General features: G+C 44.7%; 1 protein-coding gene across 1 annotated transcript in view; it reads right to left on the minus strand.

Annotated features, from left to right (window-relative positions):
• The window catches only part of LOC138948355 (uncharacterized), a 164,192-nt gene that overhangs the window by 86,631 nt on the left and 62,561 nt on the right, over window positions 1–15,000 (minus strand). Inside the window, exons 16-21 of the mRNA XM_070319884.1 lie at window positions 13,264–13,383; window positions 11,412–11,546; window positions 9,714–9,859; window positions 7,661–7,802; window positions 7,017–7,040; window positions 6,197–6,328 (exon numbers count right to left, since the gene is read on the minus strand). Coding sequence (XP_070175985.1) covers window positions 6,197–6,328; window positions 7,017–7,040; window positions 7,661–7,802; window positions 9,714–9,859; window positions 11,412–11,546; window positions 13,264–13,383 — 699 coding nt within the window. The remainder of the gene's footprint in view (window positions 1–6,196; window positions 6,329–7,016; window positions 7,041–7,660; window positions 7,803–9,713; window positions 9,860–11,411; window positions 11,547–13,263; window positions 13,384–15,000) is intronic.

The raw sequence follows: 15,000 nt of genomic DNA on the forward strand, positions 1-15,000 counted from the left end.
TTGTTTCGTTCTCGGCCTGCTCTGTAAAAACTCTTCACGTTTAACCCCTTCACTGCCCACCCCGTATGTAATACGTGGTGATTTTCGGTTTGTCCTACGCCCATAACCGTATCTCATACGTGGGATTTCTGTCAACAACATTTCAGGACATTTCTGAAAACTAAATGGGAGGTAACCACATTTCTTTCCCATAGATCGTTCGGATAATGCTGTTATACTGTGGCAGTGGAGGGGTTAAGGCGTAAACAGTTACATAGCGAAAACATGTAGAAGTCTCTTTAAAACTCAGGTTCTTTTCCAGTCCGTTCTTTAAATTTAGTTAAAAATCTGTATCCCTTTCAAAAAGTCTGGTCCGGGTGGTGCGTCCTCAATCCAGTAACGGCTGTTTGTTCACGTTGTACAATGACATGATTTAATAATTCCATCAATCACATGATTCAATGATTCTATCCATCAATCAGTTGGTCACAATGATACAAGGTGAACACTGACAATAAAAGAGAGTTTCTAGTCAAAGATAATTCAAAGTTGCAAACGTAACAAAAGTAAAAAGAGCGAGCATTAATCCCATGCAAACGAAACTATACACAATTATACACATTAACACAAAAACAAATAAATCTGAATATATATTTCTTTCCCAATGATAAAAAAAGTACACAGTGATCAAAGTTCAGGTCGTCACTGACGCTACGTTTTGGCCAAACGAACAATCCAAAAACATGTTTGTTTTTTTATTCCCCTTCGGGTTGCAACGCTTTTTTGGTGTTACTCTTTCAAGTTCCATTTCAAGATCTTGTAATTGTTGTACTTGTCGTTGGTAAACACTGTGCCTATTTCCTGTAACGTATTTTTCTTTTGAAATTGTTTTACAACCTGCAACTGTTCAAAAATAGTCCTTTAAAACTCCCACCCTTCTGCTTGAAGCTTTTGGTGTGAATTATTCCAAGCACGCGGTTGCAACTCTGCATGCTTTCTTGCAACATTTCATCTTCTTCTGCGTTCATGAGCCGAAAATCCCACGTACACTCGTGTGCTTTGTGTGTGTTGGGTTTACCGTGTATGGCCGGTTGTACCCCACCATTTAGGCAGCCATACGCCGCTTTCGGCGAATGCAACATTTAATCAGATGTCGCGATCTTCTTCCATTCCGTCCTGCAGTGTACGCGCGAGTGCCATGTACCGCGCCAGCGACACGTAGGCGTCTTCTTTCTCCACCGTGGATCTCTTCCTCCGTCTATTCTCGTCACTGCTCACAAGCTCCGGCACAACGCCCCCCTGGCTGGAGATCTTCACCGTCTGGTTGCCCACGGTGATGGTCGTCATGGTCACGTTGCCTGACGACACCGTCCTGATGACGCTGCTGACGTTGCCTGACGTCAGCGTGGTGGTGACGATGGTGGTGACGTTGGCGCCGGAGCCGCTGGTCGTGGTGTTGGACTTGATGGCGGTGCTGCCGAAAGTGGTGGTCATGGTTTTGGTGGTGGTGTTGCCGGACTTGGCTGTGGTGACCACCGTCCCGTTGTGACTAAACATGCTGAAGGTCGGTTCGGGGTCCGGAGTGGTGACGTCATTACCCAAAGTGACGTTAGTCGTTGCGTTGTGCGTCGTTCCGTTGTGACTCTCCGAGTGGCTAGAATTGTATTCACCATGAGTTCCATTGTGGATGGTGTGGTTGGATTTCATCCAGCCTTCAGTTTCGTTTCCCGTACCGTCATACAGCGAACCGTTGTAGCTTGTAGAACCATTGTGGTGCGGCCAGTAGTTGGAACCGTTGTAAGCAGTGCCGTTTTGCTTTGACAAGTCAGCGGAGCCGTTATAAATAGTGTCGTTGTAGCTCGGCCAGTAGCTAGAGCTGCCGTTGATGGTGTGGTTGCTGGAGTGAGACGACGCGTTGTGCACGGTGTGAGTGTTGTCAGTCACGTTGAGGTCAGGCGTCTGCGTGGTGTTGCGCATCGTCCCTCCACCCGTGTGGTTGTGACTGTCAGAACCGTTGCCCTGAGGCAATGTCTGGTTAGTCTGGGGAATGCTGGTATTGGTGTTTCTGGGAACGGGAGTTGTTGCGTTTGTGGTTGGTGCGGCTGTTGTCGTCTTGGGTCGGTTTGGTCTCGGTCTGTTACCTCCAGGTCTATTTGCACCTGGTCTATTCTGCCCGGGTCTGTTTTGGGTAGGTCTATTTGCACCTGGTCTATTCTGCCCAGGTCTGTTTGCGCCAGGTCTATTCTGTCCGGGTCTGTTTTGGGCAGGTCTATTTCCACCTGGCTTATTCTGCCCGGGTCTGTTTGCGCCAGGTCTATTTGCACCTGGTCTATTCTGTCCGGGTCTGTTTTGGGCAGGTCTATTTGCACCTGGTCTATTTTGTCCGGGTTTGTTTGCACCAGGTCTATTTGCACCTGGTCTATTCTGTCCGGGTCTGTTTGCGCCAGGTCTATTTGCACCTGGTCTATTCTGTCCGGGTCTGTTTTGGGCAGGTCTATTTGCACCTGGTCTATTTTGTCCGGGTTTGTTTGTACCAGGTCTATTTGCACCTGGTCTATTCTGTCCGGGTCTGTTTGCGCCAGGTCTATTTGCACCTGGTCTATTCTGTCCGGGTCTGTTGGCGCCAGGTCTATTTCCTCCTGGTCTAACAGGTCTAACAGGGTTCGTGCCATTATTGGTGTTGGGGCGAGGTCTATTCCCTGTTGGTCTATTGCCGCCAGGTCTATTGCCTGGTACTGGTCTACCCCCTGGTCTGTTGGGGTTTGTGTTAGGTTGACCTGGCCGTGTTGGCGGCGGTTTGTCTTTATCATCTTTGTTCACCCCGTTCGGCTGGCCTGGTCTCTCGGGTCTCTCGGGCATTCCTGGTCTCACTGGTCTTCCGGGTTGTTCGGGCTTTTTCTTGTCATCGTTTCCCCCAACGTTTGGTCTACCTGGTATTTCCGGCATTGTTGGTCTGCCTTGTCTGCCTGGTCTCTGTGGCATTGTAGGTCTACCAGGTTGTTCGGGCTTTTTCTTGTTATCATTTCCACCAAAGTTTGGCATTCCTGGAAAGTTTGGCATTGTTGGTCTATCTGGTTGTTCGGGCTTTTTCTTGTCATCGTTTCCCCCAACGTTTGGTCTACCTGCTATTTCCGGCATTGTTGGTCTGCCTTGTCTGCCCGGTCTCTGTGGCATTGTAGATCTACCTGATTGTTCGGGTTTTTTCTTGTCATCGTTTCCCCCAACGTTTGGTCTACCTGCTATTTCCGGCATTGTTGGTCTGCCTTGTCTGCCTGGTCTCTGTTCCATTGTAGGTCTACCTGGTTGTTCGGGCTTTTTCTTGTCATCATTTCCACCAAAGTTTGGCATTCCTGGGAAATCTGGCATACCTGGCAAGTTTGGCAATGTCGGTCTTCCCTGGGGCTTGCCCTTGGCACCAACACTTGGTCTACCTGGGCTATTCGGCGTGAATGATTTTGGTCTTGCCATACCCTTCAACTCTCTGCGTTTTCTAGCAGGCCCGTTGGAGGGGGCACTCAAGAGCGGGGCGCCTCGCATCCAACTTGGGTCTATACTTCTCTTGTGTCGCCATACAGGGTGGCCATAGCGCGTCTCGGTGTCCGGGACGGCGTCTTGGTCTTGCAAGGCGAAAGAAGCAACTGGGGAGTTCATGGCGTCATTGTAGTTTATGACGTCATTGTAGTTTATGGCGTCATTGTTGAGAATGGCGTCATTGTATTTTATGGCTTTATGGTAACTAACAGCGACAACCGCCTCCGAGTCATTCTCCACGTCTGTTCCAAAAAGTGTAGACAAAATGTTGAACAGATTGATGGCTTCATCAGCAGGCGTCATGTTTTCAGGTGCGGTGGTTTCCCGTGGACTGGTCTCCAAGTCAGTCGTGGTCTTTCGGCCCGGTCTCCACGGTGTCATGACGACGCCACGCGGGCGGTCGCTGTCACTGAAGCCATGTCTGCGAGGGGGTTCTGAAGAAGGGACACAAACGTGGGGACGTTAGAAAAGGGCAGCTTTCAGCTACGACATTTCAGTCGATCAAAGCTATTACGTAGTACATTGCGAGATGTGCATATATTATTTGTGTGTGGGGTCTATGGCAATCCGATCTTAAAACAGATTTCTGTGGATGTTTATACATTTTTGTCGAGGTCTATAACACTCTGATCTGAAAACAGATTTCTGCGGATGTTCATTTTGTTGTTGTTGAGTCTTTTACACGCAAATCGCAAGACAGATTTTGTTTCGGATTGCATGCATGGTCACTAGAGAAGGCACACTAGAGAGTAAACGTACAGCAAATTTCAGGCTAGATGATAAGTCTTGCAGTTACTTGCATGTGGCATCACACCACAACAACAGTACATATAAATCAGACTAGAAAGTGGAATACAAATTAAACCAACGAGCTTTGTTTCATAATTCATAATTGTTTAGTGTTCCTTTGAAGATGCAGAAATTTAACCATAAAGAAAACAACAACCTTGAGTAGGAATTTCCAGAACATCAGTTAGTTAGTTAGTTAGTTAGTTGTTGCTTTTTGGGTCCAGCGGACCATACAGGCCAAATCAGCACCCCCAGAACATCAGACGATAGATGAAAACTTATCTAAAGTAAGAAACGATGCAATGTTAGACTGTGTACAAATGTTGACGGTACGAACTACTGCTCCCCACACACAACACAGCCTGTAAGTGCATCAACAAAAGGGTGCAGAGCGCGCAAAACTGTGTCACACTCAGACGCAAACGAAACCAGTAGAAATTCCAACTATACTTACTGACAATCGTCCTCCATCCTTCTTAAATGAGATGCTCCTCAAATTCCGGCAACATTCCAAAATTGTAAAGCTGAAAAAAAGACTTGGAAAAAAAATCCAATTTTGGGCAAGACTCGACGATGGCTGATGTCAGGGTGGCAGAGAGTGAGCTCCGACATTGCATACAGGCTGGTGCCATAAGTGATGCATATCGGTTGACGTTCACTTAGAGCTGTACATTTCGATTGCCCCAAAGAAACATCGATGTTTATTGTGATGCTTCCGGGGACGTTGTTATATATAGTATTTGCTTCCTTCGGTAAATTTGTAAAACTGTTCATACAATTTGGGCAATGTTTAACAAGTCCAAAGCAGTCTTTGGCGTTCCCCTTTCGCCTTACATGACACAAGTTGGGTAGATGTCGCAAAATGACGGCAATATTGACGGCTATTTTGAAGAAGTGTCATTGTTTTGTTGATCGCGAGACGTCATCCTCAAGCTTCTCAAATCAAACTACAGTGTCGAGGGGTTTTGCTGGCGACCCACATTTGTGTATGGACACCCGAGATAGGCCCGGAGGTCCGAGGAAGGTGAGGGGGCCAGCTATTCCTGGGGGCGGGGGGTGGTTAGTCGTCCAGGGGATGGATAGTTATAACTAAAAGACGTGACTAACTACCAATAGTTTGGCGTTTGGGTTACAGAGTTTTAGTCGGGCTGATATTAGATTTACAAGTGAATAAGGCTATGTGCAAATAAAGTAATGAAAGTTAACGTTGATACGTAAACATTTGTGGATTTTTCCTTTCCCTTTTTTTGCCAGTTTACAGTAAACTCCATAACATCATGTCAGTTTGGCGTGTGTGTGTGTGTGTGTGTGTGTGTGTGTGTGCGTGTCACAGTGCGTGTCACAGTGCGTGCGTGCGTGCGTGTGTGTCTATGTGTGTGCGTGCGTGCGCGTGTGCGTGCGTGCGTATGTGTGCGTGCGTGCGTGCGTGCGTGCGAGTGTGTATGTTTGCGTGAGTGCGTGCGTGGGTGTGTATGTGTGGGAGAGAGAGAGAGAGGGGAGAAGAGAGAGAGAGAGGGAGAGCCAGCCAGCCAGCCAGCCAGCCAGCCGACCAGACAGACAGTCAGAGATTTTGTCTTGCGCCATGCACTGGTGTTGAAAGAGTAGTGGTACCGAGACCAAAATGTTTTCCTAATCAACCTCAGCTGAAAGAAACTTAAACAAAAGCTAACAATCCCCGAGCTACAACCATCATTAACGACAGGAATGAAAAAAACCACACGAAACTTGGGATTGACAGCCTATTATTGTTCTGCGTCAGCAATTGCAAATCATCCAAACCAAAACTCCACACATATATAACCCTCGACAAGCCGCATCAAGCCAAAGGAAAGTTAAACCACACTCTCACACACACACTGGTAAAAGAAGCAGACGACAGCTAGTTGAAAAGACCTACCCGTCAGCGGCGCCTTGCACTGTCGGCCTGCCCCGACGCGACAGCACTTCCGCTCTCCGTCACAGTCCTGGTCTTTTCGGCATGACATGATGACACTACCCACTTCCTCTGTAGGACACACGCCTGGCTTCACTGGAAACAAGACACAAAGACAACTCGTTGTTTAGACAGGGAGAGCGACCGGGGTCGGGTGGGTCGGTTGTGTGTGTGTGTGTGTGTGTGTGTGTGTGTGTGTGTTTATATATATCTATGTGTGTGTGTGTTAGTGTGTGTGTATGTGTGTGTTTATATATATAAATTTATAATGAGAGCGCTGCTAAAAATGCCAAAATGTGCACTCAATCGCTTGTACTTTTAAAGAAAAGTTAAATATAGAATGACGTCAAGAGCGAGAATGCATAGAAATTACTTCATGAGCAAGGGAGATCATCCTTTACTCTGTATGTATCTCCACCGCCTACATTCCAACGTGGAATTTTGGAAGCAGGGAGCACACTAGAGGTAATGGAAGAGGTGGGGGGAGGGGGTAAGAATTAGATCTAGAAAGAACTCTTCACAGACAGCCTACAATATATATGTATGTGTGTGTGTGTGTGTGTGTGTTAGTGTGTGTGTATGTGTGTATGTGTGTGTGTATATCTATATATATATGTGTATGTGTGTGTGTGTGTTAGTGTGTGTGAGTGTTTATGTTAGTGTGTGTTTTAGTGTATGTGTGTGTCTATGTGTGTGTTTTAGTGTGTGTATGTGTGCGTGTGTGTGTGTGTGTTTGTACGCGCGTTTGAGCAAACGTGAGTGCGGGCCTTTGTTCGTTTCTTACCATCTGGGTCAAAGGTGTTTGGCGCTGAAACAGAAAACAATTAATGTTAAATTAAATGGCATTTCCAAGCACAGAATCTTCTCCTGACGAAAAACAGTGACATGTCTGCAGGGACCAGGCCAATGCAGTATAACAAACTTAAAGCGTATTGCTGGAAGCGTCACTGTCATTTATATCAACTAACATTGATAATCATTTCGTACCGATTTTAGCTCGTATGTAAGAACATGTTCAGCTTAAAATCTTGGTAAAGCCAAACTTAAGAAAACTTTACATGTAAATATTTCAAAAAAATAAAATCCCCACACTTTTTTTCTTGAAATGTCTTTGATGACGTCATATTCGACCTTTGGAAATGTGGAGGCAGCATTCTGATGATTGCATTTTTTTTTAAAGCAAATCTGTTGAAACTGTGGTCAAACATTCTTTGACAAGGCCGGACTATAGGATTACATTTCAGCTGTAAAGATTAAATATTGTATTTAGATTGACAACAAGCTCACAAATCAAGAAAATCCGTTTTATGCAAATTAGGATAGCCAAGACAATGTGTCAGCGCAATCTCGGCCGCAGGGATTCGGCAAACCTATATTGAATGTTGTCTTGGTGAAAAACAATACAGGTTTTGCCAGTTGAACACTCACAGCCACACTGGCCGTTGTCGTAGTCGAGGCCGTTGAAGGTGCCGTCGGTGTTGGTGCAGTAGCACACACCGCCATCAAATACCGCGCTGATGTTGTAGACACACATGTGGTGGTACTGCCCGCCATCGGTACACGTGGGGACCTAAAAACACAGTAACAAATACTGCTGTCAGAATGAGATCCAAGACACAAAGACAGCTGTCAGAATGAGATCTAAGACACAAAGACAGCTGTCAGAATAAGATCTACGACACAAAGACAGCTGTCAGAATGAGATCTAAGACACAAAGACAGCTGTCAGAACAAGATCTAAGACACAAAGACAGCTGTCAGAATAAGATCCAAGACACAAAGACAGCTGTCAGAATGAGATCTAAGACACAAAGACAGCTGTCAGAACAAGATCTAAGACACAAAGACAGCTGTCAGAATGAGATCTAAGACACAAAGACAGCTGTCAGAACAAGATCTAAGACACAAAGACAGCTGTCAGAACAAGATCTAAGACACAAAGACAGCTGTCAGAATGAGATCTAAGACACAAAGACAGCTGTCAGAACAAGATCTAAGACACAAAGACAGCTGTCAGAATGAGATCTAAGACACAAAGACAGCTGTCAGAACAAGATCTAAGACACAAAGACAGCTGTCAGAATGAGATCTAAGACACAAAGACAGCTGTCAGAATGAGATCTAAGACACAAAGACAGCTGTCAGAACAAGATCTAAGACACAAAGACAGCTGTCAGAACAAGATCTAAGACACAAAGACAGCTGTCAGAATGAGATCTAAGACACAAAGACAGCTGTCAGAATGAGATCTAAGACACAAAGACAGCTGTCAGAACAAGATCTAAGACACAAAGACAGCTGTCAGAATGAGATCCAAGACACAAAGACAGCTGTCAGAATAAGATCCAAGACACAAAGACAGCTGTCAGAATGAGATCTAAGACACAAAGACAGCTGTCAGAATGAGATCCAAGACACAAAGACAGCTGTCAGAATAAGATCTAAGACACAAAGACAGCTGTCAGAACAAGATCTAAGACACAAAGACAGCTGTCAGAACAAGATCTAAGACACAAAGACAGCTGTCAGAACAAGATCTAAGACACAAAGACAGCTGTCAGAATGAGATCTAAGACACAAAGACAGCTGTCAGAATGAGATCTAAGACACAAAGACAGCTGTCAGAATGAGATCTAAGACACAAAGACAGCTGTCAGAATGAGATCTAAGACACAAAGACAGCTGTCAGAATGAGATCTAAGACACAAAGACAGCTGTCAGAATGAGATCTAAGACACAAAGACAGCTGTCAGAATGAGATCTAAGAAACAAAGGGGCGTAAGCGCTTTAGATATTTACATGAGTGTGCAACAAAAGCGAGTCAATCAATCAATATGAGGCTTATATCGCGCGTATTCCGTGGGTACAGTTCTAAGCGCAGGGATTTATTTTTTTTATTTTTTTATCATTATTTTATGCAATTTATATCGCACACATATTCAAGGCGCAGGGATTTATTTATGCCGTGTGAGATGGAATTTTTTGTACACAATACATCACGCATTCACATCGGCCAGCAGATCGCAGCCATTTCAGCGCATACCCTACTTGTCACGGTGAGTGAGAGTTGTGCGGGACCAACCTCCTGGCACCTCAGCCAACGCTTTCTGTTAAAAATGGGGTCTTTCACAACATATAAACGTTCGGTCATTCTGAAAGGAAAGTCTGAAAAAATGCGATCTCAATGAGATATGACAACAAAATAAGATCTCAGAAGCAAACGGAAGTATGCGCTCCGATCATATACATGGTCGAGCAAAAAGAAGAAGTGAGATTTATGGGGAACCAGTCATCTGAGAAAGAACGAGTGTGAAAAGATATGAGTTTTTGGTTATACAAACATTCTTAACTTTACTGCGCTAGATCTAAATGTCAACAGTTTCAAACACGGAGACCACCATGACAACTGAGAAAGAACACAAAATTCAATCGGTCCCGAATAGCCAACAGATTGAAGGGGCGTTAGAAACCAACAACCTACCTCCAGTTGCTGGTATCCCAGAGCGCCGAGTTGCTGGGGTAGGGTGTTTCCGTTGAGGAAATCCTGGCTGACTTGATCGCCGCCGGTCAGATGCTGCAGAAACGTGTTGGCAAGCTGGCTCTGACGCCGACACAGCGTGTCTGTCCCTGAAAGATAAACGTTTTTTGTTTTTTCATATTTAATTACTTCAATATTTGTATGTAATGTTTTATCTTTATTTCAAAAAGAAGAATTGTAATAGTTAAAATGTAAACAACATTTTTTTATCTTCTTAAATTTTTTAATTATTTGAATATTTTCATATGTTTTATCTTTATTTTAAAAAGAAGAATCGTAATCGTCAAATTGTATTATTTGTTTCTTTTAGCATACTCCTATCTAAACAAGAACATACAGTGTTTTGTAAAGTAGGTCATCACATCAACCCAATGTTCCTTTTAGTGTTGGCCGTGCTATACTGACAGTGTCACTGAACATGAGATTGACCAAGATGAGTCCAAGGGCGGATCTGGGGGGGGTTACACGGGTTACGTAACCCCCCCACCCCCCAAAAAAAGAGGTAATTTATTGGCTCAGGATGCACCAGATAGCTCTATTTTGCTTCTTTGGATAAAAAAAATTTCCGGGGGGGCATGCCCCCGGACCCCCCTAGAGGCTTAGGCGCCTTCGGCGCCGTCAACTTGTATCTTCGCAGTCATTTTGTAACCCCCCCCCTCCAAAGTGAATTGATCCGCCTTTGAATGACAGTAACAGTGTGCAGCCACACACACACACACACACACACACACACACACACACACATACACACACACACACACACACACACAAACATATATTCATACACATACACACACACACACACACACACACACTAACGCACACGCACACGCACACAAGATTGACCAAGATGACAATACCAGTGTGCTGCTACACACACACACACACCCACGCACACACACACACACCCACACACACACACACACACACATACGCGCACGCACACGCACATACACACACACACACACACACACACACACACACACACATATTCTTTCTTTCTTTCTTTATTTGGTGTTTAACGTCGTTTTCAACCACGAAGGTTATATCGCGACGGGACACATATATTCATACACACACACACACACACACACACACACACACACACACACACACACACACACACACACACACCGTGGCACACGCACATACACACACACACACACACACACACACCGTGGCACACGCACACACACACATATATACACACACACACACACACACACTGGCACACGCACATACACACACACACACACACAGAGACACACACACACACACCGTGGCACACGCACATACACACACACACATACATCGGGAGAAAAATTCCCTTCTGTCGTCGTGCCAAAAAATGAAGAAAGAAACACAAAAACAACTGTGACACATCTATAATTATAGTCCCTGTGACACATCTATAATTATAGTCCCTGTGACACATCTATAATTATAGTCCCTGTGACACATCTATAATTATAGGCCCTACCCGAAGCGCACAGACTCACACAGATACACTCCCAGCTTCTCTTGCAGTCCCTAACAAATCGCCCCACCATCAACACTTCTGTCACAAAAGAAATGCAGATACAAACAATAATAACAAAACAACACAAATTGAATAAAAGAATAGTAGAAAAGCGCCATTACCAGCTGTTCCTCGGCCCCCGCAGAAAGGTCCAGCAAAGAGGTTGTTGCACGTGCACAGCGTGAAGTTGTACAGGTCCCCCACACACTGTCCGTTCACACTGCATACACTGCCCCCCAGCTGTGCGCACACGTCGACTGCAACATTTGAATAGCAAGAGTGAGATATCACATTATATACACACTGTACGTTCACACAACATGCACTGCCCCCCCAGCTGTGCGCTTACGTCGACTGCAACATTTGCATAGCAAGAGTGAGATATCACATTATATACACACTGTCCGTTCACACTGCATACACTGCCCACAACCTGTGCGCATACGTCGACTGCAACAGGTGCATAGCAAGAGTGAGATATCACATTATATACACAATGTCCGTTCACACTACATACACTGCCCAAAAGCTGTGCGCACACGTCGACTGCAACATTTGCATCGCAACAGTAAGATATCACATTATATACACACTGTCCGTTCACACTGCATACACTGCCCCCCAGTTGTGCGCACACGTCGACTGCAACATGTGCATAGCAAGAGTGAGATATCACATGATATACACACTGTCCGTTCACACTACATTCACTGCCCCAAAGCTGTGCGGACACGTCGACTGCAACATTTGCATTGCAACAGTAAGATATCACATCATATACACACTGTCCGCCCCAGCTGTGCGCACACGTCGACTGCAACATGTGCATAGCAAGAGTGAGATATCACATGATATACACACTGTCCGTTCACACTACATACACTGCCCCAAAGCTGTGCGCACACGTCGACTCCAACATTTGCATAGCAACAGTAAGATATCACATTATATACACACTGTCCGTTCACACTGCATACACTGCCCCCCAGTTGTGCGCACACGTCGACTGCAACATGTGCATAGCAAGAGTGAGATATCACATGATATACACACTGTCCGTTCACACTACATTCACTGCCCCAAAGCTGTGCGGACACGTCGACTGCAACATTTGCATAGCAACAGTAAGATATCACATCATATACACACTGTCCACCCCAGCTGTGCGCACACGTCGACTGCAACATGTGCATAGCAAGAGTGAGATATCACATGATATACACACTGTCCGTTCACACTACATACACTGCCCCAAAGCTGTGCGCACACGTCGACTGCAACATTTGCATAGCAACAGTAAGATATCACATTATATACACAATGTCCGTTCACACTGCATACACTGCCCCCCAGTTGTGCGCACACGTCGACTGCAACATGTGCATAGCAAGAGTGAGATATCACATGATATACACACTGTCCGTTCACACTACATTCACTGCCCCAAAGCTGTGCGGACACGTCGACTGCAACATTTGCATAGCAACAGTAAGATATCACATCATATACACACTGTCCGCCCCAGCTGTGCGCACACGTCGACTGCAACATGTGCATAGCAAGAGTGAGATATCACATGATATACACACTGTCCGTTCACACTACATACACTGCCCCAAAGCTGTGCGCACACATCGACTGCAACATTTGCATAGCAACAGTGAGATATCACATTATATACACAATGTCCGTTCACACTGCATACACTGTCCCCCAGCTGTGCGCACACGTCGACTGCAACATGTGCATAGCAAGAGTGTGATATCACATTATATACATACTGTACGTTCTCACTACACCCAATGCACATTCTGCCTGCAGCTGACCGCACACTTTGTAACATTTGCATTCGGGATACGCCGACGACATGTTCGAGTATCATCTTTACTATTCAATTCAATTCAATAAAACTGTATTATCTGAATGCAACAAATAGACAATGTTACAACTGAGTGTGGGGGTTGCGTGACTCACTGTCGCACTGTGTGCCGGCGAGTCCCGGGGGACATCTACAGGCGTACCCCGATTGTCGTGGCGTGTACACACACCCCTTCGTGTTGTTGGCCCCGCAGTAGTCTTCTCCACCGCGACAGTCTGCACAGACACCATCATCATCATCATCATCATCATCATCATCATCATCATCATCATCATCATCATCATCATCATCGTCGTCGTCGTCGTCGTCAACGTCGTCGTCATCATCATCATCATCATCATCATCATCATCATCATCATCATCATCATCATCATCATCATCATCATCATCATCATCATCATCATCATCATCATTATCGTTATCGTCTTCATCGTTGTCGTCGTCATCCACGTCATCGTCGTCGTAATTTCAGAACCATTTGTGCACGTCCATGATACTGGGTAACAGTTAAAAAATCAGTGAGTGACTAACTTTGCTGGTCTATAACTCATTCGCGTTGTATCGGACTTCCTAATTCGACAGCTGTGCTTTGCGTTGCCGGCACCTCGGATGTTACGATCCGACGTATGTAACGAATTTTTAGTGGTGTGAACGGCCCCGCTGACCAAGGGAAACAACCCCCGAAGTAAACTTCTGCCTGTCTACAGTGGTACCATCCACTGTAAACAGTTCCTTCCCTTCAATTGTTGGGAATAATGTTTATTTTTTTGACGGTGTGCGACCCACGTGTTTTGACTTTTCCAAGATGGCGGATCGTTCTGCTACAAGACGTATTAATTTGAAATGGACGATGATTTGGGTGATGATTCGGACAATGAAAGTGTCGATCATGACACTGTGTATGATGAGCCCATGACATAGGAATTGTTTTTGTTTTTTTGCTTCAAAGAGGTAGTTTGACTGGATGTGAAGACAACAAAAGGTATGTTCTTTCAAATGTTTCATATATTTTCTAAAAGAGCAAGTTTCAAACTTTGCAAAAATGTAAGGTAGGTAAGGTTATTTTGTGTTGTTTATATATTTATTTTTTTTTAATGGGTCAAAATCGTGCGACGGGAGGGAACACGAGGGACAATTTACACGCGCCCCGAATGAGATAAACTTGCTCTCACAAAGCCTTGGAATCAGTTGATGGTTTCATGTGATGTATGACAACTTTGTCTGATGAAATAAAACGTGTTTGCCAAAAAAAGTCGTGTTTGTGAATTGTTTTTATTTTTTATATTTTTATTTTTTATCGAAGAATGGCCTCAAAATGGCGCTTGAAAGTCGGACATGAACAAAGCTTCTCACTTTTATGCACTGGTGTTTTTGTTAGAAACACCAAAGATCATTTGTTGGGGCACATGATTTTAGGTTAGGCCACATTTTTCCAATAAAAACACAGAAAATAATATAACATTTTAACACTTAGTTATTTCAGATTTAGATGGAATTGAAAAAAAGTCTTGTCGTAAGTTACTTTCGTTTCCATGAACGCTTCAGGGAGAATGAATTGTCTAAAGTACTAACGCGCACACTTTACAGCAACAACTTACTTAATTAATTGAATAATAGATCTTTCAACAATATCAATGATCGGCAATAAACGCAGACAATTTTCCGATCTCACTTGGTTTCGTTTCCTTCTGTAATGTACGCAAGGCACACTAACTGACAACACGCAGTCGACCCCACCCACGTGTCAATGTGTTGTGATGACGTAGATGCTCGAGAACATTCCATTTCTTGTCTTCGGAATATCTAATTGAAAACAGGTCTTTTGTATGTGG

The sequence above is a fragment of the Littorina saxatilis genome, linkage group LG15 (genome assembly GCF_037325665.1).
Source record: "Littorina saxatilis isolate snail1 linkage group LG15, US_GU_Lsax_2.0, whole genome shotgun sequence".
In the NCBI taxonomy this organism is placed as follows: Eukaryota; Metazoa; Mollusca; class Gastropoda; order Littorinimorpha; family Littorinidae; genus Littorina; species Littorina saxatilis.